Source organism: Asterias amurensis, chromosome 9, assembly GCF_032118995.1.
Source record: "Asterias amurensis chromosome 9, ASM3211899v1".
Taxonomy (NCBI): domain Eukaryota; kingdom Metazoa; phylum Echinodermata; class Asteroidea; order Forcipulatida; family Asteriidae; genus Asterias; species Asterias amurensis.
In genome coordinates, this window is record NC_092656.1 from 9,239,175 (window position 1) to 9,263,682 (window position 24,508).

Below are 24,508 nucleotides of genomic sequence, written 5' to 3' on the forward strand. Positions count from 1 at the left end.
TAATGTTAACATGGATTTGAATACTAATGTTCTAGACATGGGATTAATATTACATGAGCCTACAGTTCTAATTGGCATTCATAGTTTATTTCCTAGTCGATCTCGTATTAAAGGGAGTGAGTGGCATGGGATGTGCTGGGTATGGGGTACTGCGTTATGGGGTCTCAAGCCCCCCCCTTGCCTCCTCAGGTTGCGGTTTATAATGTGTACAAACTGATGTTTACAAATTGATTTTAAATAGACACTGCTCTAGAATTGCAAGTCGTGGGTTCGAATCCCACCCGAGTAACAAGCCTGTGATATTTTTTTTTCACAGGACTCGGAAAAGTACTGAGTATATATTCAGTGGTAACACACATTGGTGTATGGGTAAAAAAAACAATTATTAGTATTTATCCCCGATGCAAATTTAACATCTCTTATTATAAATAGGTAGTTTTAGCTGAGGTAGATGGTTTCTACCACCACCTTTTGAGACTCAGTTTCTACACAATATTTATCCTCTTACCCCTTAATGGTATTGCCGTTGTAGAAACTGCCCACGAGGTGCAGCTGTGTAGTCGAAGTCTTCCTCAACTCACCGGCTTCGTCGCTCAGTATATTTAACTACACTAAAATAAGCTTTGTAGTTGTACAACAAAAGTGACAGGTATACTAAGTTGACTTTACTATGGGGGAAGTTGCTGTAAAATGAGTCAGGTCTTATCCCCGCTGCCAGTCAACCGATAAAGAGATTGTACTACTCCGAGAGACAAAAATACATAGATTTTGCTTCTTCCAATTTGTATAGCTCCATGTGCCAAGAGTTCAGTGGCACTGGAAGCATTGTGCACTAGTTAGGTTACACAAGAAAGGATTATATAACTACAAAAGCTATTTGAAACTATTGAAACTCTCAAATTGATGTCTCTATACAGACCTGGATCCCACCTGACTCAGGAATGCGATGTAATGGAATTGCACTACAATCTTTGAAGGCAGTGGACACTATTGGTAATTGTCAAAGACTAGCCTTCACAGTTGGTGTATCTCAACATATGCATAAAATAATTAATAACAAACCTGTGAAAAATTGAGCTCAATCGGTCGTCACACGAAGTTGTGTGCGTTTAGATGATGGATTTCGAGACCTCAAGTTCTAAATCCGAGCTCTCGAAATCAAATTCGTGGAAAATTAATTCTTTCTCGAAAACTATGACACTTCAGGGGGAGCCGTTCCTCACAATGTGTTATACCATCAATATCTCCCCATTACTCGTCACCAAGAAAGGTTTTATGCCAATAATTAGTTTGAGTAATTACCAATAGTGTCCACTGCCTTTAAACACTTTCACATTGGCGTTTGCTTAAAACAAGATTTGTGTTTCCCCACGGATGTTCAGCATTCCTGTGGTTCTTTAAAGTGAAGCAGATACGCAATAAACCTATATTACTGAGAGTGTATCAGTTGATAAAAGGTTTGTCATATTGACAACAAAATACAAATTATCAATAGAAAATTATCGATAAAATATTCGTTGTCATTTACATTCTTATAGAAAATATATGTTAAGAACACGCGATTAATCCCCCTTAAAACAAAATGGAATCACCCAAAATATACCCTAAAGCCTTATCCCGAAATATGTAATCAACCAGATTGAGAAGCCGTTCTTTGTAGTTTTGTTTATAACTTGAACACATTACCGGCCAAGTCAGAAACAATATCGTAATACAATTTATTCTTATAAACAAATATTTTAATAGTGACAACGGGAGTATATCTCCCCATAAAAAACATGGAACAACCCAAATCCACCCCTAAAGCTTTATCCCCGAAACCCCGTTCCTTAATATTTATTAATCCCATACCTTTTATTACTGTTTATAATTTGAACAGCTAAAGGCCAAAGAGAGAAAAAAAAAAAAACAGAAGATCGTAATACGAACAAAAAAGTAAAACATTAAACAGCCGTCTGTACTTGCCGATAGGGAAGGTCGGATCTGAGCTTCCCCTTTTCGGTCCTCACCTGGGACCACCTGTTTCAGAGATTGGATTGCGATTGATTTTCTTCTTATTGTATCAGATCCGAGCAATCTTCACAAATCCCCCTCTCAAAAATGTGTATACAAAATTCCCGAAGAAGAAAAAAAGGTTTATAAAAAAATCCTTAAAAAAAGAAAACAAAAAGACAATCAAAAAAGCACTTTATTTTGTTGCCCTGTGACATAGCGTATTCACAATTACCCTCAAACATTTTTTCCCCCTCTCGCAGAAAAGCCATCTTTGATCGTGTCTTAAGCTCTGGTTATAAACTTTATCTGATGATGGAGTGAACAGATTGTGCCCTTTATTGTTATATTAATGTTTTATTATTTTTTCAGCACTTTTGTTGGATAAAACACTGACAACTATGAGAAATTACTACGAGCAAAAGTGCGATGAAGAGACCGACAACAACCGGGTTTATACCTCGTGAAAAAGTACGAGTTAAAACAGAATAACCAAGCACGATTGATGATTTTAAAATTCCATTCAGCAAAAATTGGGGGTGTTAAAATTAACACTTCAGGGTGTTAAAATAGAACACATTTGGTTTGGAAGTAGTTTAGATTGAGGACACAGTGATTTTTTTAATACATTACCAGACGGGCACATTAAAGGAACATGTTGCCTTGGATTGGCCGAGTTGGTCTTTGAAAAGCGTTTGTAACCGTTTGTTATAAAATGCATATAGGTAAAAGATGATGTAAAAGTAGAATACAATGATCCACACAAACATGCCTCGAAATTAAACACGGTCGGCCATTAATGGGAGTCAGATTTTTGTGACCATAAATGGCCGACCGTGTTAGTTCGCACAGTAAAAGGAAAACCACGCAATTTCGAGGCAAAATTGTGTGGATCATTGTATTCTACTTTTAAAACATCTTTCAAACCATATGCATTTAAAAAAAACCGGTTACAAACGCTTTTTATAGACCAACTCGTCCGATCCAAGGCAACGTGTTCCTTTAACTAATATTCAGCAAAACAAAATCAACACCTCCTCAACGGTAACACTTTTTCATTCCGCATATTTTGACAGCCAGCTAAATAAATTAACAGATATGAACGTGTTTATCATAAATGTAACAGCATCATATTGCGAAAGATTAAAGCTTTACTTGTGCATCAGTCAGATGCATTATACATTGCCAAACCCAGAGTGTTAAAATTCACACCAAGGGTGTGTCATTTATATATCGAAAATTGAATCAAACATAACATCGTAGGGTGTTATTTTAGTAAATGTGCACATGGGGTAGAGCATACTAATTTTGGTTCTGCCCTTACGCACATCTGTGTAAGGGTTAAACCAAATGTAATTGCCTTTGCAGAAATCAGTGTTATTTAAACACCACGGTGTTAACTTTGAATCCCTCTTCTGTATCTATGTATGAAAACACACACGGTGTCAATTTCAACACCCCAGTTTTTGCAGTGCACCAATTTTTTTCTTCAAATAAACTTAAAGCAGCTCTAAGTAATTAATTAAAGTGATTCTCCCTGATATAATATTTTCCCTTCTGGGCTTCAGGGAAAATAGGCTGGTTATTCAGAACTAGAATTATTTATAGGTTTTTCACTTAGACTTCTCATTCTGTTAGTTGAGTCTAATTAGGCTAGAGTTTCTTTGGACACGAACGCGTGAGGTCGCGACTGGCCGCTGGGGAAACGATACCAATGTTTTTTACTGCACGCTTTCAGATCGCGAACTGAGATTTTGTAAAATAATAGTTTTGCAGGACGTCAAAGTGCCCGTGTCAAATATTAAGAACACATTTTAAAGGGAATGTACATGTTTGGTAATTGTCAAAGAACAGTCTTCTCACTTGGTGTATCACAACATAAGCATAGAATAACAAGCCTGTGAAAAATTGAGCTGAATTGGTCATCGAAGTTGCGTAAAAATGATGAGAGAAAAAAAAAACAATGGTTGGACGAATTTGTGTGATTTCAGACAGGAATACATGACTTCTGGCTAGAAGTCTTTTATTATTTTAGTGAGAAATAACCTCTTTCTCAAAATCTATGCTACTTCAGAGGGAGCTCTCACACTGTTTCATGCTATCAACAGCTCTCCAATGCTCGTTACCAAGTCAGTTTTTAAGTTAATACCTGTTTTGAGTAATTACCGAACGTGTACCTTCCCTTTAAGAGCCTCCAGGTTAAGGTATTTGGGCATGTCTTTATTTATAAAGATTTACTTTTAGTTTGTACTCGGCCTGTACAAAGCTGTGTTTGTCCAGATAAAGTAAAGATTTGCTTCGATCACGTTAGTTGCTTCGATCACGTAATTATATATATTTTTTAAAGTTTTTTTAATTGCATATATTATTTGGTACAAGCTTAGACCAGTGGGAGTCCAGTGATTACGCCTGAATGGGCCAATAAGAAATAAACTAAATAATTAAATAAATAAGTAAATAAATAAATTGTTGACCAAGGCAAGTCACGTTTACACCAGACTAAAACGCAAGTGTTGTTGTTGTTGATTGATGAGTTACGGTGTTCCGATGAGATTTAATTTTGATTAAATATTTATATTCAATGTCGGTCTCAGCAGTAAACATACATAACCCTATCAATTATACAGAGAAGGTGCTTTCACAAAAGAAACAGGAAGGGTCATTGCTAAAGGGTGATTAATGGTAAAGCTACATTTAGGCAGATGGAGGAAGCTTGCAGGATTAGGCCTCCAGTTATTGCGTTTGATGAACCGACCGGCTCTGTAAAATGCAGCAACATCTATTTCATTTGCTTTTCAAATAAAGACAAATAATTTGCGGCCACATCCATTTTTTTCCAGTGCAAACGGGTATCATATACAAACAGGAGAAGACCATCAACTTGCGTATAGAATGCCAGCGTTGAGATCAACCATAGGGTGCGTTCGTTTAGCTTCCCTGGGTCGACCCCGGTCCTGCCCCCGGTGCGTTTGAATAGCTTTGACGTCATTCCAGGGAATCACCTGGGTCAGCCCCCAGTGCCCTGCTAGTGGAGTGGGTCACTTGGGGGCTGGCCCCAGGTACATGACGTCACTACTAGATCGGTGAGTGATCGTTCGATTAGCTCTTGTCAGGGGGCTCACCCGAGTGAGCACTGCGGGGGTAGACCCAGGGAAGCTAACCGAACGCAGCCATAGAAGCCCGACTCTATAGACTGAACATGACGTCATACTTCGAGGTTCGTCATATTTTTACCCCAGTAAACCTGACTTGAGCCTACTACACAGGATCCTTCCAAATGCACCTTTGACCTCGCCTTTATTTACATGGAGATTTCGGTGTACGTGCATGTGACCGAAAGTTCAGCTGACAAACATGCCCTGGGACCAATCAAAAGACAGACATGGAAAGCTTAATTCACTGCACGCTTATTCAAGCACAGACTAGGCCTACAGACATTTGGACATTTGGACATTTGGACATTCGCCCTGCATTAGAACAGTCAAATCAAAGTCAATAGTATCTAAATGAAGGTACACGTTTGGTAATTACTCAAAACAAATATTAACTTACAAACTAACTTGGTAACGAGCATTGGAGAGCTGTTGATAGTATAAAACATTGTGGGAAACGGCTCCCTCTGGAATAACGTAGTTTTTGAGAAAGAGGTGATTTTTCACTAAAATAATAAAATACTTCTAGCTAGAGGTATTTTATTTCTATTGATAAGCACACAAATTCGTCCAACATGGGTGTTTTTTCTTTCATCATTTTTTCGCAACTTCGATGACCGATCGAGCCCAAATTTGCACAGGCTTGTTATTTTATGCTTATGATGGGATACACCAATTTAGAACACTGGTCTTTGACAATTACCAAACGCGAACAGTGCCTTTAAACCATTTAGTACAAATCTGATTGACCTATTCTCCTTAATTTCAATATCAGTGTTGTTATTTTGTGTTGCTTGTTACGCCATCCATTAGTTTTTAGGCGTAACTTACTCCATGGAGATTGTTTAACACCAGAAAGTGACATGTTTTGATTTAATGATTCCAGGGGCAAACAACGGAACAGAGACTTGCTCTAAGGTGCAACCCACTCACACCATAATCCCGATAAAACGTCGTTACCATTAAAGACACTGGACACTATTTGTATTTTTTTTGTCAAAGACTTGCTGTATCTCAACAATGCATAAAATAACAAACCTGTGAAGAATTGAGCTCGATTGGTCGTCGGAGTTGCGAGATAACTATGAAAGAAAAAACACCTTTGTCACACGAAGTTGTGCGCTTTCAGATGCTTGATTTCGAGACCCCAAATTCTAAATCTGAGGTCTTGAAATCAAATTCGTGGAAAATTACTTCTTTCTCGAAAAACTACGTCACTTCAGAGGGAGCCGTTTCTCATAATGTTTTATACTATCAACCTCTCCCAACCTCTCCCATTTACTCGTTACCAAGTGAGGTTTTATGCTAATAATTATTTTGAGTTATTACCAATAGTGTCCACTGCCTTTAACTCTACCACTGGTACCCTCTTCCTTAAACATTAATCATGGCGAACGAAGAAAAATCCCCCTTTAAAGGCACTGGACACCTTTGCTATAATAATGTCAAAGACCAGTATTTTCACTTGATGAGTCTAAACATCATGCATAAAATAACAAAGCTGATGTGACAATTATGGGCTCAATTGGTCATCGAAGTTACAAAATAATAATGACAGAAAAACACCCTTGTTGCGAAAATGTGTGTGTTTTCAGATGCCTAAAGCCTAAAGAGTAAGACATTTCCTACATCTCAGTTACTTCAGAGGGAGCCGTTTCTCACAATGTTCTATACTGTAACAGCTAAGTTTGTATGCTTATTATGTTGAGCATGCAATTACCAACAGTGTCAAGTGCCTCAGGTTGTTTTTGAGAGGGATATCGGGAAAGGCAGAGCTAAAACAATAACAGATTGCTTTGCTAACTGTAATATTATGACAGTAAATTTAATAATGGATATTGGACGTTCACGTTTGTACAGCGAATAATCGATGTTGCTTTAGATATTGGATATTGAACATTCCCGTAGGTTTGTACAGTGAATATCTACCTTGTACATCGATATTGGATACTGAACATTCCCGTAGGTTTTGTACAGTGAATATCTACCTTGTACATCGATATTGGATATTGGACATTTCCATAGGTTTGTACAGTGGATATATAGCCCTATATAGGACTCTTCCTCTAAAACACTATGTTTTAATGTAATATGGCGTGGATGTACCAGCAAGTTATACCATTTCGTTACTCTCTGAGCTGTGATTGTTATTCAATAATACCCTCAGAAAATCACCGTTCACAACAGTATCCGGTACAAAGCAATAATTATGCTGGTTTACAAAAAATGCATGTATTACTAAATGCATGAATTCATAAATCAAAACCCACAGTTCAGTAGTAAACGGTATTTCACTGTGGGAGTAGTTGCAGGCAACATTTCCAACGCCACAGTGTCGCATTGACCGAGTTGTTCTCACAATCCTAAATAACAAAATGGCGAACGAATCCAACCAAACCACCCGTGTCATGCTATGGAGTTGCCCGCGTAGCCTGTCTACGGCATTCACCAGAGCTATCTTAGAGCTGGGCAACGTGGAGGTCTTCAACGAGGAATTTGCAGCCGCGTATTTCTTCGGACCAGAGAGGATCCAGGATCGAAACTCGCCAAAACTGGCACCGAATCACTCCTTCAAGTGGGTGAAGGAGCGCCTGGAGGCAGACTACCCGGGTAAGGTCGGGGTGTTTGGCAAGGACTTCGCCTACCCGATTCTCCCTCGTCTTGAGATGCTACCCGAGGGATTTTACCATACGTTCCTCGTGAGGGACCCGACTAAAGTCTTCGCTTCGCTCAAGCCTCGCTTCGAGGCTTCGCGACTCAGCAGAGCCGTGTCAGGGACAGATCTTAGACATTGCATCCCAGTGGAAGGCTACACGTACAAGGAGCTTCGAGAGCTTTATGAGCACGTCAAGGGGCAAGGGCTGCCGACGTTAGTCCTGGACGCCGATGATCTGCTAGACAAGCCTGTTGAGATGATGCGTTATTACTGTCAGACCACTGGTCTACCGTTCAAGGAATCGATGGTAACATGGAAGCCAGTTAACTGCCGGGATCTCAACTGGCACTGCTGCCGAGCTTTAAGATTCATGAACTGGTTAATGCAGTGGTACGAGGGTGCTTTGAAGAGCTCGGGATTCAAGAAGCCTTCTGTGCGCCATATTGATGTGGAGTCGCTCCAACCTGACGTGAAGTTGGCCATTGAAGTAAGCCAACCTCACTATGACTTCATGTACAGTCAGCGTGTACAACTAGATGCAAACGGAGAAGTGGCGCCCAATAATTAACAGCAGTAACACTGTCAAGATCAGTAGTCGGTGTCACGTATGATGGATGACACTATGTGGTGAAGCGAACTGTAGGATTTGATAATAACTAAAATAAACTGGCATGGTGTTTATGTTAAAGACTCTGGACACTATTGGTAGTTGTCAAAGACCAGTCTTCTCACTTGTTGTATCTCAACTTATGCATAAAATAACAAACCTGTGAAAATTTGAGCTCAATTGGTCGTCGAAGTTGCGAGATATTAAAAGATAGATAGATAGATAGATAAGAACTTTATTATCCCACACTGGGGAAATTAAAACTGGCCATGATTCAAACAGTACAGACAAAAACGCTTAAAATTATAAAAAAAGGAACACGTTGACTTGGATCGGACGAGTTGGTCTATAAAAAGCGTTTGAAACCGTTTGTTATGAAATGTATTTGGTTAGAAAGATGTTTTAAAGACATTGGACACTATTGGTAATTGTCTAAGACCAGTCTTCTCACTTGGTGTATCTCAACATAGGCATAAAATAGCAAACCTGTGAAAATTTGAACTCGATTGGTAATCGAAGTTGCAAGATAATAATGAAAGAAAAACCACCCTTGCAACACGGAGTTGTGCGCGTTCAGATGCTGATTTCGAGACCTCAAATTCTAAATCTGAGGTCTCGAAATCAAATTCGTGGAAAATTACTTCTTTCTCGAAAACTACATTACTTCAGAGGGGGCCCTTTTTCACAATGTTTTGTACTATCAACCTCTCCCTATTACTCGTTACCAAGTGAGGTTCTATGCTAATACTTATTTTGAGTAATTACCAATAGTGTCCACTGCCGTGCATGCTTGATGAAGTTAATTGCTTTGTTTGTACACCCATACCACCATGAGAAGTACTCCGATTAAAACGTAGTCATTAATTTGCTAATAAATACAGCAGAAACACATGTTTCACCACAAGATTTGTAAGAAGTTTTTTGTGTTTTTTTTTAACTCATAAATCTGCCTTTCTTTTTGTTTCTTGAGCGAGGCTTTTGATACCACAAACGTGTGATGAGCTATACGAACTATTAACACTATTATCGAACCTTTGGCCAATTTCATGGCTCTGCTGACCGTAAGCACAGTATCGGCGCTTAGGGAAGCAGGGAATTCTGTGCTTACATCGGCGCTTAGGGAAGCAGGGAATTCTGTGCTTACAGCAAGCGTATTGTCAAAGGTACATCTGGCAGGAAACTGACAGTCTCTAAAGGCCAGTTTCTGCCCATCAACGGTTGGCACCATTTTGCGCACGTTCGCCAACATTTTGGAGTGGAACTAGTTGTGCGCCGCCACCGTTGGCTTACGTTGGCAACCAACAGGCGAACGTACTTCTGAGGTGGGTAGTTTTCAAAATGGCGGACAAAGCAGATGATATTATATTCTTGCCACAAACATACAAATATTGTTGAAATACCACAGAGAACTTAACAAAATAATTGTTTTCTTTATGTTCGAAACAGGCTTAAAATTTATCTTCAATACAGCAGAAAAAAACACCAAAAAATACGTACGCGCTTTCGCCATCTTCAATACAGAGTGCCGCCTAGTGGAATCACGAAGTATGCAACCAATCGTTCCAACGATCAACAACGTTTGTGCGAACGTCTTTTTGATCCATACAATGAGGGCGCCCTACTACAGTTACGCCAAGTACAGGTGCACAATACTAAACTTCCACAGCACACAGTGCAGATTTATGCAAACTATTTAAAAAATACACGAACAACACTTAAAAGTCTCACAGTATTTAACCCTAAAAGGAAACTATTCATTGATTCTTGAACTTTAATCCTTTGCTCATCTGAATTTTGGGAGTCCCAGTGCCCATCAAGTTATTTCATCCCAGCCAAAACACCCCTACACCACTGTGTTATTTTTCCAAACGTCCGAGCATCAATCTCGAAAAATGTCCCTACACGTCTCAGCAAAAACGACCGTTTTTCTAGGTCACCAACACCCATAGGTCTTCACTGAAACCACCCCCTTTTTTTTGGGGGGGGGGGTGGGCACTCAAATTATGTTTAGTTTATTTTTTAGGCCCTACCAACATTTTTATTGAGCTCGACGCTCTATTTTCTCCAGTGGGGTTTAAAGCAGACATTACTTTCTTGCCTCTAGACTGCAACAGTTCTGGTTGCTCAAATTGAAGCCAAAAGTTGATCCATTAAAACAAATAACTTTGACTAAACAATGATCTAAAAAGAGTGTGCTCTGCCTATCCATGAAACAACATTCATGTTAAGTTTTCAAATCTTGACAGTGTTAACATTCATTGTGTCATTGTCTGCTAAAGGAAACCCACGGTAAACAAAGACACAATGCAATTGATGTTAATTATTATCAGTAATGCTTAATTTCTCTTCACCACAATAATGTCCTCCGATCATGAATCCATGAGACTGACTACTTACAGTATTGCTAGAGTATACATTAATGTTAACTTGTTTCATAATTTTGACAGTTTTAAGTATTGGAAGTCACTTCTCCGTTACATTAATGTTAACTTGTTTCAAATCTTGACAGAGTCAAGTATTGGGAGTCACTTCCCCGTTGAATTGAGTTGTACACGCTGACTGTACATGAAGTCATAGTGAGGTTGGCTTACTTCAATGGCCAACTTTACATCAGGTTGGAGCGACTCCACATCAATATGGCGTGCAGAAGGCTTCTTGAATCCCGAGCTCTTCAAAGCACCCTCGTACCATTGCATTAACCAGTTCATGAATCTTAAAGCTCGGGAGCAGTGCCAGTTGAGATCCCGGCAGTTAGCTGGCTTCCATGTTACCATCGATTCCTTGAAGGGTAGACCAGTGGTCTGACAGTAATAACGCATCATCTCAACAGGCTTGTCTAGCAGATCATCGGCGTCCAGGACTAACGTCGGCAGCCCTTGCCCCTTGACGTGCTCATAAAGCTCTCGAAGCTCCTTGTACGTGTAGCCTTCCACTGGGATACATTGTTTCAGATCAGATGTTCCGGAAAAGGCCATACTGATGCGTGAAGCCTCGAAACGAGGCTTGAGAGAAATGAAGACTTTAGCCGGGTCCCTCACGAGGAACGTATGGTAAAATCCCTCGGGTAGCATCTCAAGACGAGGGAGAATCGGGTAGGCGAAGTCCTTGCCGAACACTCCGACCTTACCTGGGTAGTCTGCCTCCAGGCGCTCCTTCACCCACTTAAACGAGTGTTTCGGTGACAGCTTCGGTCTGTAGATGTCCCCGACCCTCTCTGGTCCGAAGAAAAAAGCGGCTGCAAATTCCTCGTTGAAGACCTCTACATTGCCCAGCTCTAAGATAGCTCTGGTGAATGCCGTTGACAGGCTACGCGGGCAACTCCAGAGCATCACACGGGTGGTTCGGGTGGATTCGTTCGCCATTTTGTTTTTAGGATTATGAGTGAAAGTGACACTGTGATGTTGGGAACGTTGCCTGCCACTGATCCCTACAGTGAAATGCCATTTACTACCGAACTGTGTTCTATTTTTAAAGTACATGCATCTATGAATACGTGCATTTTTTTAAACCAGCATAATTATTGCTGTGTACTGGATGGATCATTTCCAGAGCATTTATACACGTGGAATTCTTTTTGATTAATTCGTCATGTGTGACGCCATTGACATTCTCCTGTGTATAAAACGGAAGGTAGAAAGTTTTATCTTTTATTGGAAAAAGCCTAACTCCTGAACCATAAGAAAGGACGTGAACAATTTCATTCCTTCACAATTTGATGACATCACCACTCACGAACACCTGTTTTTTTGCAGTTGACACAAAACTTCACGTATAGTTTGTTGTTATAAGGGATGGAAGCGTGACAAATGAGAAATATTGAGAACGTTGTCGTCAACTTCTCTTTGAAATCCATACTGATGTTAATTTATGTTTGGATTGATGAATACATGCAGTTTTGCACCAGCAAGTTGCTTGTAACGGACACCGTTAAAAACTGTGAAGGTTTTTGTTTGTGGTCACTGTTAAACCAGCATTGATATTTACGCCTCAGAGAGTAAAGAGAAACGGCAGAACTTGCTGGTACGATCGACTTTAAATGTTCTTGTTCGTTTATTTGTTAGGGAATACAGCGTGATGAACCAACGGTCTTTACTGCGTGTAATGGCCTTATGATATTGGAGGCTAACCGCTGTTTTTAGGTCCATTAACAGCGGCCATTCACAAATCGAGGTCATTAAAACGCAGTGAGATTGGATCATCACAATGCTATTCCCGTTAATAAAGGGCCATTCTTTAGACTGTTAACTTCTTGCATGTGTACCCAATTCTCTCACACAATCTTACTGGGTATTTACCTGGTAAGTTTGCTGCCAACTAGCGTTCAAAAGTCTAAGATTGCTGGACCCCTTGTGGTCCTACGTACACGTGAAAAGAAACAAAACTCGCGAACTCGGGTCCGAGTATACTCGCGAGACATGCAGAGATTCGCTCGGTTTTTTTCAAAGTGCGCCCTCACTTGGTACAAACGTACACAATCATAACTTCATGGTAGTCTGAGCAGACCTTTGTCCGTTGTAGAGTCAACACACGCACACACCTGGTGGGTACACAAAAAAAGTCTTGCTTTGTGCACACAATGAACTATACTGCGACACCCATTCCCCAATGTATAATAATAGTGATGTTTTTCATTTCTTGCTTTCAAATAGAACTCCGACACACAGGAGGCCGCGTGATTGCACAGTAAACATACCTTCATGATCATTGTCGCTGATTCTAACTTCGTAGTTGTGGAGTTTTCAGGTCTTTCGCGAGAAAGTCTTGAAGTCCCACGAGACGATGTGTTCTTCCTACAGTAAACTCGTGGAGTAAAAAGTTTGACTTTTACCAGGTAAGTTTGCTGCTGGATTACGCTGTATGGGTTAATTATTTTAATCACGAACTTTTAGCGTGTGGCGTATTTCATGTTGACACACACGTAGAGAAAGTTCAGCAGGTTCAATGTGAACTTGGACTAGTTTTTGTATATCGTATTTAATGATTAATGAAGGCAGGAAATCACAGAAATTCGATCATAATTCGACTGGAATACCTTTATTCTGATGATAAGGATTTCATCTTAGGATTTGTTCACTGGTCTCAAATTTGGTCCAAGAATGGGAAAGACCACTCACTGTGGCATCAAACAGGACCACATCGCGGCGTTCATTCATCCAATATTATGCAGTTGAACTCATTTAAACACCTGTCTTCTGATGACCTGAAACTGCATCGTAGGATTGTACATTGTTTTTGTCTTCAATTTGGGCCAAGGGTTTTCGTCTGTGTGTCAACCAGTACCACATAACAAAGTTCATTCATTCATTATGAAGTTGAACTCATCTATAGTAATTTACGTACTTAGATGTGCTATTTTGGAAATGTCAACAAGTAATTATTGTGTTTCTCTAAGGTATGATGTCTCGATTGCAGACTTTGGGGCTAAGTCCAATAAGCTGTCATCAAACCATTCAAGAACTCGTTGCTGGGTAGAGTAATGCCAAGCTGTGTTTTCACAGAGTAAAAGCAACTCACCACATAAAATTACTACAGGAGCACCATGGCAGGATATAATTTCCCCTACAGTCGGTTAGTCGACGCACAGCACGAGCGAAAACGCTCCGTTGCCGCTCTCCGACGGTCAACAACGGTCTTCTTCGTTCTTTGCGTCATCGCGGTCGTCCTGGCCGTTGGAATCATAGCGACCCTAGCGGTATATCTGTACTTTTCGTCGCAAATTCCCGTCACTGACGGTTCACTGCTTTCAACGGAGGCAACCAGACGCTTTGCCCGGACAAAGACTGACTCAGAGGACTTTGCTAGCGTTCTACAGAGGCTGAACAATCTTGAAGAAGAAGTTGAAAAGCTGAAGAGAAGATGTGGAGGTTCTAGCCTTCGGCGCGACAAAGGACACAGTGGCCAAGGAAGACCTGACAAAGAGAGTCATCAGCCTGAGGCTGCGAGCAAGGAGCAGAATATCGATCAACCAACAACACAGGAAAGTGTAAGTTTAAAACATGTTATTTGAAACTTAAGGCCTGGTCCTTGGTGTAGCTGTGTATGTTAGAGCATGGAGGTACATGTTAAAGCACTGCTGGACACTATTGGTAGTTACTCAAAATAAAAACTTACATGGTAACAAGCAATGGAGAGATGTTGATGGTATAAAACAGTGAGAAACGGCAGTCTCTGAAGTGACGTAGCTTTTGAGAACGAGGTAATTTCTCACTCAAATAATATTTTTAAAAATTTCAGGTCTGAAGACTTTTACAATGCATCTGAAAGCACCACATTCATAAAGGTTGTTTATTCACTTGCTTCGGTGACCAATTGACTAAACTTGTATAGATTTGTTATTTGATGTATATGTTGGGATACACCAAGTGAAAATACTGCTCTTTGACAATTACCAATAGTGTCCAGCGTCTTTATAGTTTAATCCATAATACAACAAGTGTGAATACTGCTCTTTGACAATTACCAATAGTGTCCAGTGTCTTTATAGTTATATCCATAATACAACAAGTGTGAATACTGCTCTTTGACAATTACCAATAGTGTCCAGTGTCTTTATAGTTATATCCATAACACTTTACGATCAATGGTTTAATGAACAAAAATGTATTTAAAAAATGTGCTATTTTTACTTGAATCCTCACAACCCTGTGATTGACATTTGACAAAGGGTTTGGTGTAGCACTTTAGGGGCTCAGCAAAGCTAGACTTTATGTACAACTTATTCTACAAGCTCGTGGATCTTCGAAGTACAGGATTTTGACGAAATCATGCAATTTCCTCGCGACTGCAGAAACTTCTATTCCACCGAACTAGACCAAGGTATGACAACCGTCCATGTCGTACAACACTCGAGATTTTAAAACAAATACTTAAAGGCAGTGGACACTATTGGTAATTGTAAAAATCTAGCCTTCCAGTTGGTGTATCTCAACATATACATAAAAAAACGAACCTGTGAAAATTTTAGCTTAATCGATCATCGAAGTTGCAAAATAATAATGAAAGAAATATAACCCTTGTCACACGCAGTTGTGTGCGTTTAGATGGTCGATTTCGAGACCTCAAGTTCTAAATCTGAGGTCTTGAAATCAAATTTGTGGAAAATTACTTTTTTCTCGAAAACTATGGCACTTCAGAGGGAGCCGTTTCTCACAATGTTTTATACAATAAACCTCTCCTCATTACTCGTTACCAAGTGAGGTTTAATACTAATAATTATTTTGAGTAATTACCAATAGTGTCCACTGCCTTTAAAATCAGCTTAACACGAGTAAAAAAGTTGACTGCCCAAAGTTACGTAATACTTTTAAAAACGTCTCACTCACTCGCTCAATCGGTCGTCCACAGAACAAATTGGGTAATTACGAAAAAAGGGAACATGCGTATGAAAGTATTTTTAAAAAGGAGAAAGAAGAAAAATATTACAGCCTCTCTATACCCTTTCATCCTGTTTGTTTGGACTTAATGAGGCCAGTCTATGGGCAAGACATCCCGTAAATCCCCAAACTCGAAATAGTATCCGTAAACGGTTCTCCATAAATATACAAAATACAAGAATGGGCAACAATATTGGGCACACATATTAATAAAGTTTCGATCCCAGTGACCATCAATGTCAAAACAGTAACAGCTTAAAGTGCATCTGCTCTATACCACACAGGCTCCTAGTGGATGATACCCATGCCTACATCCTTCAGTGGACTGTGAAGGGAGGGAAAAACCCTGGTGTAGCCCTAGAAGTAGGTTGCAACGTGCCCCTGTTGACAGTTGAACTGAGTTGATAGCCCAAATCATTTAAGTGTAGCCCCCAACTTGAAGTGGGCGTCCGGCCATTGTGATTTTAGGCGATATTCCATAAAAAATACCTTCCACCACTCCCGCCCAAAATATGGTTTGTTTCTTAAAATAATCATTTTAAAAGCTGCGATCAAAGTTTAAGAAGGCCTACGGTAGGACAACCTGAAGAAACTGTCGTTGTATAAACCCCACCACGAAAGAAAAAGAAAGAAAATTAAAAATTGCTCTTTTAAAACCGTAGTTTTTATGAAATACCATTAAACTGCGTATTTACATTGGAAGGTTAAAAGATCGCGCGATACCTGGCAAGTTTACTGGAATTCAAGACTTGGAGTTTAGACTTGGAATCCCCAAAACTCTTTAACCTTTGATAAGCAGAATAATCTATACAAAGATAATTGATATAAAGTGAGGTAAGAACCATAAAGCCGAAGTTTATGTTACTCCTAGGGCCGCGACGCACAAGATAATTCTCTGCAGGTAGAGATAGAACCTAAAGGCATACTGTACATTCGTTGTTTTCACATAACTCTCTTCGGAACAATCTCAATTCAATTAGCCAAAATGGGAATAGGGCTAATCTGAAAACAATCTTTTACCAGCGTCTTTCATTTTGCAAAGAAATGAAAAATATATTGCGCCTCAAAGGAATCGAACAGATATGTGAATGGCGTGGATTGAGAGGTACCATATTAAACCCCTTTAATTACTTTTGCAAACCTAATTCATGAAACACCATTAAAGACAGTGGACACTACAGGAAACTATCAAAGACTAGTCATCACAGTTGGTGTATCTCAACATAATGTATAAAATAACAAACCTGTGAAAATTTGAGCTCAATATTGGCGTCGAAATCGGAAAATAATAATGAAAGAAAAAAACACCCTTGTCACACGAAGTTGTGTGCTTTCCGATGCTTGATTTCGAGACCTCAAATTCTAAACTTGAGGTCTCGAAACCAAATTTGTGGAAAATTACGCCCTTCTCGAAAACTACGTCACTTCAGAGGGAGCTGTCTCACAACGTTTCATACTATCAACCTCTCCCCATTACTCGTAATCAAGAAAGGTTTTATGATGACAATTATTTTGCATTACCAATAGTGTTCACTGCCTTTAAACTGAGTGTTTGCAAATTTCAGCAAAATTGTGGTTATTTTTCTCACAAACAACTCCCTTTAATGCACATGTTAAATTGTTGACAACGGTAAACTCTATGCTTGGCCTACTTGTTTTTGTCACGGTCAAAAATGCCTACCAATAATATTATTTGTGATTTTTAAGTTTGGGTTGTGCGGGGGTAGAGCGTCTCGATAGTGGATACGGTCGATTCTCCAAAGGTATCGTAAAAGTTAGCGGGAATTTTTGGGCTAAATATTGTGTACCATAAAATAATGCTACAATGACTTTTCGATGAAACTACCTCGCCCAAACGCAAGGTCTTGCTTTTAAATTTACACACGCTTGGACGAACAACAATAGACTGGGTAAATAACCATAGTGTGTTACGTGCGGAAGGGACAGCCCCGTCCAAGAGCAAACAATAGAGGGCTCCGCCAGGGTACTTCCCAGGCTCTTCCCGGTAGAACTAGACTTGACTCAAGTCCCAATCCAGTACCATCCCCAGGAAACTATTATAACTGTTCTGTTTTGTGATGCTCTGCATCCCCCAACCTGTTCCACAGCATGCGGGACCACATTCTGACGGCGAGCGGGTTGTTTCATAGTAAGTTGGGGTGATATGCTTTGATAGGGACCTCTACGCGAGAATGGGACTTGAATCAAGTCTATGGTAGAACATGCTTTGCAATAATTAATAAAATCAACTGGCTGAAACAAAATAAAACAACTCTGTGAATAACCCGAGTCAACCGACAGTCACGAGAAAGACATTTGTGGCTGCAGGGCCATCGCAGAATGGCAGCCATTCTGAAAATTAGTTATTTTTCAAAATTCAATTAAAGCCATTATACACTTTCGGTAAACAGTATTGTCCAAGTCCCACACTTCGTGTATCACAACTTATATATAAAATAACAATCCTGTGGAAGTTTAGGCTCAATCGGATATCGGAGTCGGGAGAAAATAACGGGAAAACCCACTCCTGTTTTCGCGCGTTTCGCCGTGTCATGACATGTGTTTATAACAAATCCGTAATTCTCGTTAACGAGAATTTATATCGTTTTACCGTTTTCTCAAAAAGTAAAGCATTTCATGGACTAATATTTCAAGAGAAGTCTTTCACCATTACCTTCTGTAAACCCTGTAAATTATTTGTAAATCTGTGAACTTTTTTTTTTTTTTTTTTTTTTTATTGTACCGAAAGGGTCCAATGGCTTTATTAAAGGCAGTGAACACTATTGGTAATTACTCAAAATTATTTATAACATTAAACATTTCTTGGTGACGAGTAATGGGGAGAGGTTAATGGTATAAAACATTGTGAGAAACGGCTCCCTCTGAAGTGCCATAGTTTTCGAGAAAGAAGTAATTCTCCACGAATTTGATTTCGAGACACACAACTTCGTGTGACAAGGGTGTTTTCTTACATCATTATCTCGCAACTTTGATGTCCGATTGAGCTCAAATTTTCACAGGTTAGGTATTTTATGCATATGTGGAGATACACCAACGGTAAAGGCTAGTCTTTGACAGTTACCAGTAGTGTTCACTGCCTTTAAGGCTCTTAAACCATTCATTCACAACTATATTCTGTGCGGCAAATCACAAGCTTGTATCATGAATGAGAAAATCCCCCAATTCTCCCCTTTCTGCCACGTTTATAATTATAAGCCCCGTAGAAGTTCAGTGCACGCGGTGCCATGAGATCAACTTTTAGTGTCACCTCCCCCAACTTTAAAGCCGTGTTTCTCAGTTTTGAGTGGCAGTTGCTTCTGTGCGTCACAACAAAACAAACCCACATGCATTTGGCATACCAGAGTGAACTGCTATTGTTAAATAATACAAAGGTTCAGGTTCAAGTTAGATGGTTCTTGTCGAATGAGGGCGGCCTTCAAAGATGAAGGTTCAATCTACAACAATGTACCATTGTTTTAGAATGTAACAGTAGTTTTACCAAGAGCGGCTCTCACAACAGGTGCTTTAAATTTTGATATTAATCTCTCAATCACAATGACTGTTTATGGTTCTGATTAAAGTTATGTGAAGATAACCAATGCTGTATACATTGACCTTTTACTCGTATTCTCGTTTACTTAAAGACACTGGACACTATTGGTTATTGTCAAAGACCAGTCTTCTCACTTGGTGTAACTCAACATATGCATAAAATAGCAAACCTGTGAAAATTTGAGCTCGATTGGTCGTCGGAGTTAAGAGATAACTATGAAAGAAAAAAACACCCTTGTCACACGAAGTTGTGTGCTTTCAGATGCTTGATTTCGAGACCTCAAATTCTAAACTTGAGGTCACGAAATCAAATTCGTGGAAAATGACTTCTTTCTCGAAAACTACGCCACTTCAGAGGGAGCCGTTTCTCAAAATGTTTTATACTATCAATCTCTCCCCATTACTCGTTACCAAGTAAGGTTTTATGCTAATAATTATTTTGAGTAATTACCAATAGTGTCCACTGCCTTTAAAAATGGTATTAAAAATTACACAAAAGTCTAAGACATCCGAGGTAATAAAAGGCAATGATTTTAATGTGGTGAGAAACTTTTATAATAATTCTATTTTGTGAGGAAGAAAACTTACACAAAATGCTATAATGAGGTTTAAGCTCTAAGTCTCATCTATTATAGAGCAAATAAACCCCGTTTTTTATGTTGGCACGGAGGACCAGTCATTAAAACATGGACATTTTCCCTAACATGTAAACTTGTTTGTTTCGGTTCAAATCACAAAGAAAGGTTGGTAGTATTACAAGATACTCAAAGTGGCATGCTTACACAATCAAAATTAAAAAATATGAAGTATTATAGAAAGACAAAAACACATTTTTTAATGAGAATTCATATGTATACAAATCCTCAAGCCTCACAGCCTCCGGGCAGCCCCCTAGTTCTTCTCTATACGACCTGCTATAACAAAAGAGCCATTGCATAGTCTCTATCGAATAATGTCAATATGTTTTGGTTTTGTGTGGTCACACTCGGTCTTATCCATTGATTTGCCAGTACACTGATTTGTCTGATTTCACTCTTCTATATTCACACAGGTTACCAGCATTTTACAGCGCCTCATGTCTACCAAGTCATCCATCTCATCTGGATATCACTTAAATTCAGAGCAAGAATCACTCGAATCATCACAATCATCGAATCAAGAGTCGACAATTTTACCTCACCGGTCTTTCTCAACATCCTCACCTTACATAACCACCGTTGGGCCTTCACCAATGTCAGATGGAATAGCTTCCTCTGTGGATCAGCAGACGAATTTGATAAAAAGAGCCTCGGCGATTTCAGAGGGACTAGCGCCCTCTGTTGATCAGCAGTCGAATTTGATACTGAGAGATTTGTTTCACGACGTTGGAGAACTCCACCGAGTGGCAAGATCTAAGCATGACAGAAAGTCCAATCGAAGAAGCCGGGAGGACTCTGCTTTGTCCACGGCAGAACCATCTCTCCGGGAAAGAGGGTACCGTGGAGACAGGGGAGACAGAGGGGACAAAAAGAGAGATGGACAGGGGAACACTGGATCCAGAGACCGCTCATCGAAACAACCATGTACTCCATGCACTGGTAAGATAAACTACATTAATCTTGGTTTTTGCCCATACACAGAAAGTGTTAGCACTGTATCAATAATTTCCCGAGTCCTGTGAACACATTTCACAGGCGTAAACTATTCCTCGGTTGGTCTTTCGAACTTGCGACGCTTGCAATTTTAGAGCAGTGTCTTATCAACTAGACTACCGAGATGGCCCGGTAGCTAGAGGCAGTTCAAATCCTATGTCTGGCAGTAGGTAACCGCAACAATATCATCACAATGAAAATGTTACATCTTTAAAACTACATCTTACATCTTTAAAGCTACATCGGGAAAGAGGGGACCGTGGAGACCAAACCGCTCCAACACTCCCCTACAGTTGTATCCGCAAGTTTTAACAATACTATACATATTTAAATTTATAGTTGCTCTTACATCATCTTAAAGACACTGGACACTAATGGTATTTGTCAAAGACTGGACACTAATGGTATTTGTCAAAGACTAGTCTTCACAGTTGGTGTTTCTCAACATTATGCATAAAATAACGAACCTGTGAAAATTTGAGCTCAATCGGTCGTCGAAGTTGCGAGATAATAATGAAAGAAACAATATCCCTTGTCGCACCATGGTCACACGAAGTTGTGTGCTTTCAGATGCTTGATTTCGAGACCTCAAAATCTAAATCTGAGGTCTCGAATTCAAATTCGTGGATAATTACTTCTTTCTTGAAAACTACGTCACTTCAGAGGGAGCTGTTTCTCACAATGTTTTTTACTATCAACCTGTCCCCATTACTCGTAATCAAGTAAGGTTTTATGATTATAATTATTTTGAGTAATTACCAAAAGTGTCCACTGTAATGGGAAACGGACTTGGTCATGGCCAAGTGAGGGCAGTAAAGCTGCTGTAAGTCAGAGCTGTAGTGAGTTACATTGAGTTACATTAGCAAGGGTATTAAACAAAACGAAATGTATTTATCTCTTAGCTCCGACAACATTCGGGTTAGCAGCTCACTTTGAAGGGCAAAGGGACGGCAATGTCCTAATCACAGATGGTAAGTAAAGGGTGTTGACTGAGGCTTCCATTGGGTGCGTTCGTTTAGCTTCCCTGGGTCGACCCCGGTCTGCCCGGTGCGTTCGAATAGCTTCGATATTCCAGGGGCTACCCTAGTGCCCTGCTTGTGGAGTGGGTCGCTTGGGGGTGACCCGAGGTGCAAGACGTCACCACGAGAGGGGGGGGGGGGGGGGGGGTGAGTGTGACCGTTCGATTAGCTCTTGTCAGGAGCTCACCCGTGAGCACCGCGGGGTCGACCCAGGGAAGCCAATCGAGCTTGGCACCAATTATGGCTTTATGGCTGTGTAGTTTGTTAATGACAGGTTTGTCATTAATGTTCATAAGCTTGTCTGGTCATTGTCTCATTGATAGAGCTCCAAATTTATAAATAATCGTTATAAGATGAATGACTGCGTGGATGGATGCATTCAGTTTCGAAAACACTCGACAATTTCAAAAGATGGAGGTTTTAAAATCTTCACAACCCTTTTAGCCAAATCTTTTCCTCCACCAACACAACTCATCGTTTATGTTGCCAAAACTAGTTACTGGTAACTTTTATAGTCACATTTAAACGAGTATAGTGATTACACATCGGTACAGCACTCACGATTTGTGTTTCCAAAACTAGTTCCTTTTAAACAAGTTAGTATTAACGAGTTACTTTTAAACCACTTAGTGATTATAAATCGATTTCCCCCGGAAGCTGAACTGATTCAAGAGCCTCGTTGGGGCACGCAGACTGGTACGTCGACACAAAGTGACAAAGAAAAATTCCAACTTTTTAAATCTTCGCAACCCTTATAGCAAATTTTCCTCTGCAAATATTACTCATGGTTTATGTTTCCAAAAACTAGCTACTATAACTAGTAACAAGTAACTACTAACTATAGTTACAGTTACTGTCAAACTTGTTACTTTTAAACCAGTTAGTGATTACAAGTCGATTTTCCCCAGAAGCCGGACGTATTCGAGAGCCTCGTATCTGGGGGTACGCAGAATGGATGACACAAAAGGACAAAGACAAATTCCAACTCGGCATAACCCAAGTTGTCAAAGTCACCGAGGGAGGTGTTTATTACATCTACAGCCAGGTAAGGGACCATTCAGAAAGTCAATGTTCAAAGACACTGGACGCTAATGGTAATTGTCAAAGATAGTCTTCTCACATCTCAACGTGTGCATAAAATAACAAACCTGTGAAAATTTTGATCTTAGTTGGTCGTCGAAGTTGCGAGATAATAATGAAAGAAAAAACACCACTGTCACACAAAGATGTGTGCTTTCAGATGCTTGATTTTGAGACCTCAAAATCTAATTCTGAGGTCTCGAAATCAAATTCGTTGAAAATTAATTCTTTCTCAAAAACTACGTTACTTCAGAAGGATCCGTTTCCTACATTGTTTTATACCATCAACCTCTCCCCATTACTCGTTACCGAGTAAAGTTTTATGCTAACAATTATTTTGAGTAACTATCCAATAGTTTCCACTGCCTTATAAAAGCTACGATTTTATTCCCTAAAATTGTGGCCGGCTGGGTCAAACGACACTTACCCCAAAACTCTCCCATAACCTTATAAGACCAATAATAAGACAGAAACGGACAGTCAACGTTTAAACTCCTCTTCAGCATGATGAACCCCATTCCAGAAAAAAAATTAATTGATCAATGTCTCCTGACGATGACTAAAGCAGACCAGGTGAAACGAAGAGGCCTTGTTTTATTCTAAACTTTGGTGTGATCCCTGGCCACACGGCAGCTAAATGGTATGGCTTCTGACTTGCACCCCAAACAAAGATACTGAGTAAAAGAGGGACCGTCAACACGGGGCTGGATTAGGTCAGTTGGTATAGAGCACCGGTACGTTAATCTGGATTTCGGTCGTTCAAGTCCCGCTCCTGTCAATATTATCTTAGTTCAACTTCAAAACCTTTTATTATCCCATTATTAGATCATGTTCTACGATCTCAACTCCGCAGTCGGCCAGAGCATCTGCGTCAACGACCGACCACGCTTCACATGCACCAAGTCCAACATCAGCGCTGAAGCTAAGCAGAGCACGTGTTTCCTTGGCGGTGTAGTTCGTCTGGAAGACAATGACGTGCTCAGCATCCAACTTTCAATCCCCAACGTGTCAATCGCCCTGTACGCAGATACATCATTTTTCGGACTGTTCAAGCTCGCTCCTACTCCTTGAGACCTGCTCTCATTGGCGTCTATGTAACGACACCCCTGATTGGGGTCAACTGTCTCCAGCGTTCAACTCAACAAAGTGGATTTGATTTGAAGAAGCAATTCAGAGTAAAGACAGTCTCTCAAAACGTAACTATCTGTCCCCAATGTCTCAATTGCCTTGTACGCAGATACATCATTTTTTTTTTTTTTTTTGGGGGGGGGGGGGGGTGGGGCTGTTTAAGCTTTCTCCTTGAAGTTTGCCACCCGCCGGCGTCTATGAAACGACCCCTCTGATTGGTTGATCAGGGTCGACCGTCGCATTCGTTCCGCAAAAAAGTGGATTTGATTGGACGAAACAATTCAGAGTAAGACATTCTGTTCGAGAATTTCTTGCAGC

The 24,508-nt window shown here is 40.0% G+C and overlaps 3 protein-coding genes across 4 annotated transcripts; 2 read left to right on the top strand and 1 right to left on the bottom strand.

Moving 5' to 3' along the window:
• Positions 1–7,434: 7,434 nt before the first annotated feature.
• On the top strand, positions 7,435–9,313 carry LOC139941764 (uncharacterized). The gene has a single exon (XM_071938377.1). It carries the CDS (start codon positions 7,520–7,522, stop codon positions 8,366–8,368), a length of 849 nt encoding a protein of 282 aa, XP_071794478.1. The 5' UTR covers positions 7,435–7,519; the 3' UTR covers positions 8,369–9,313.
• Positions 9,314–10,044: 731 nt separating this feature from the next.
• On the bottom strand, positions 10,045–11,828 carry LOC139942055 (uncharacterized). The gene has a single exon (XM_071938739.1). The coding sequence runs from the start codon at positions 11,767–11,769 to the stop codon at positions 10,933–10,935; it is 837 nt and encodes a 278-aa protein (XP_071794840.1). The 5' UTR covers positions 11,770–11,828; the 3' UTR covers positions 10,045–10,932.
• A 1,151-nt stretch (positions 11,829–12,979) lies between these two features.
• Positions 12,980–24,303, top strand: LOC139941771 (uncharacterized). 2 transcript variants are annotated; one of them, XM_071938384.1, is made up of 6 exons: positions 12,980–13,238; positions 13,800–14,390; positions 20,384–20,909; positions 21,866–21,934; positions 22,891–23,027; positions 23,888–24,303. In XM_071938384.1, exons 2-6 carry the CDS (start codon positions 13,947–13,949, stop codon positions 24,131–24,133), a joined length of 1,422 nt encoding a protein of 473 aa, XP_071794485.1. In that variant the 5' UTR covers positions 12,980–13,238; positions 13,800–13,946; the 3' UTR covers positions 24,134–24,303. The 2 variants fall into 2 exon arrangements, with proteins under 2 accessions (XP_071794485.1, XP_071794486.1); XM_071938385.1 differs by having other exon boundaries at positions 22,894–23,027.
• The last annotated feature ends 205 nt before the right edge of the window (positions 24,304–24,508 follow it).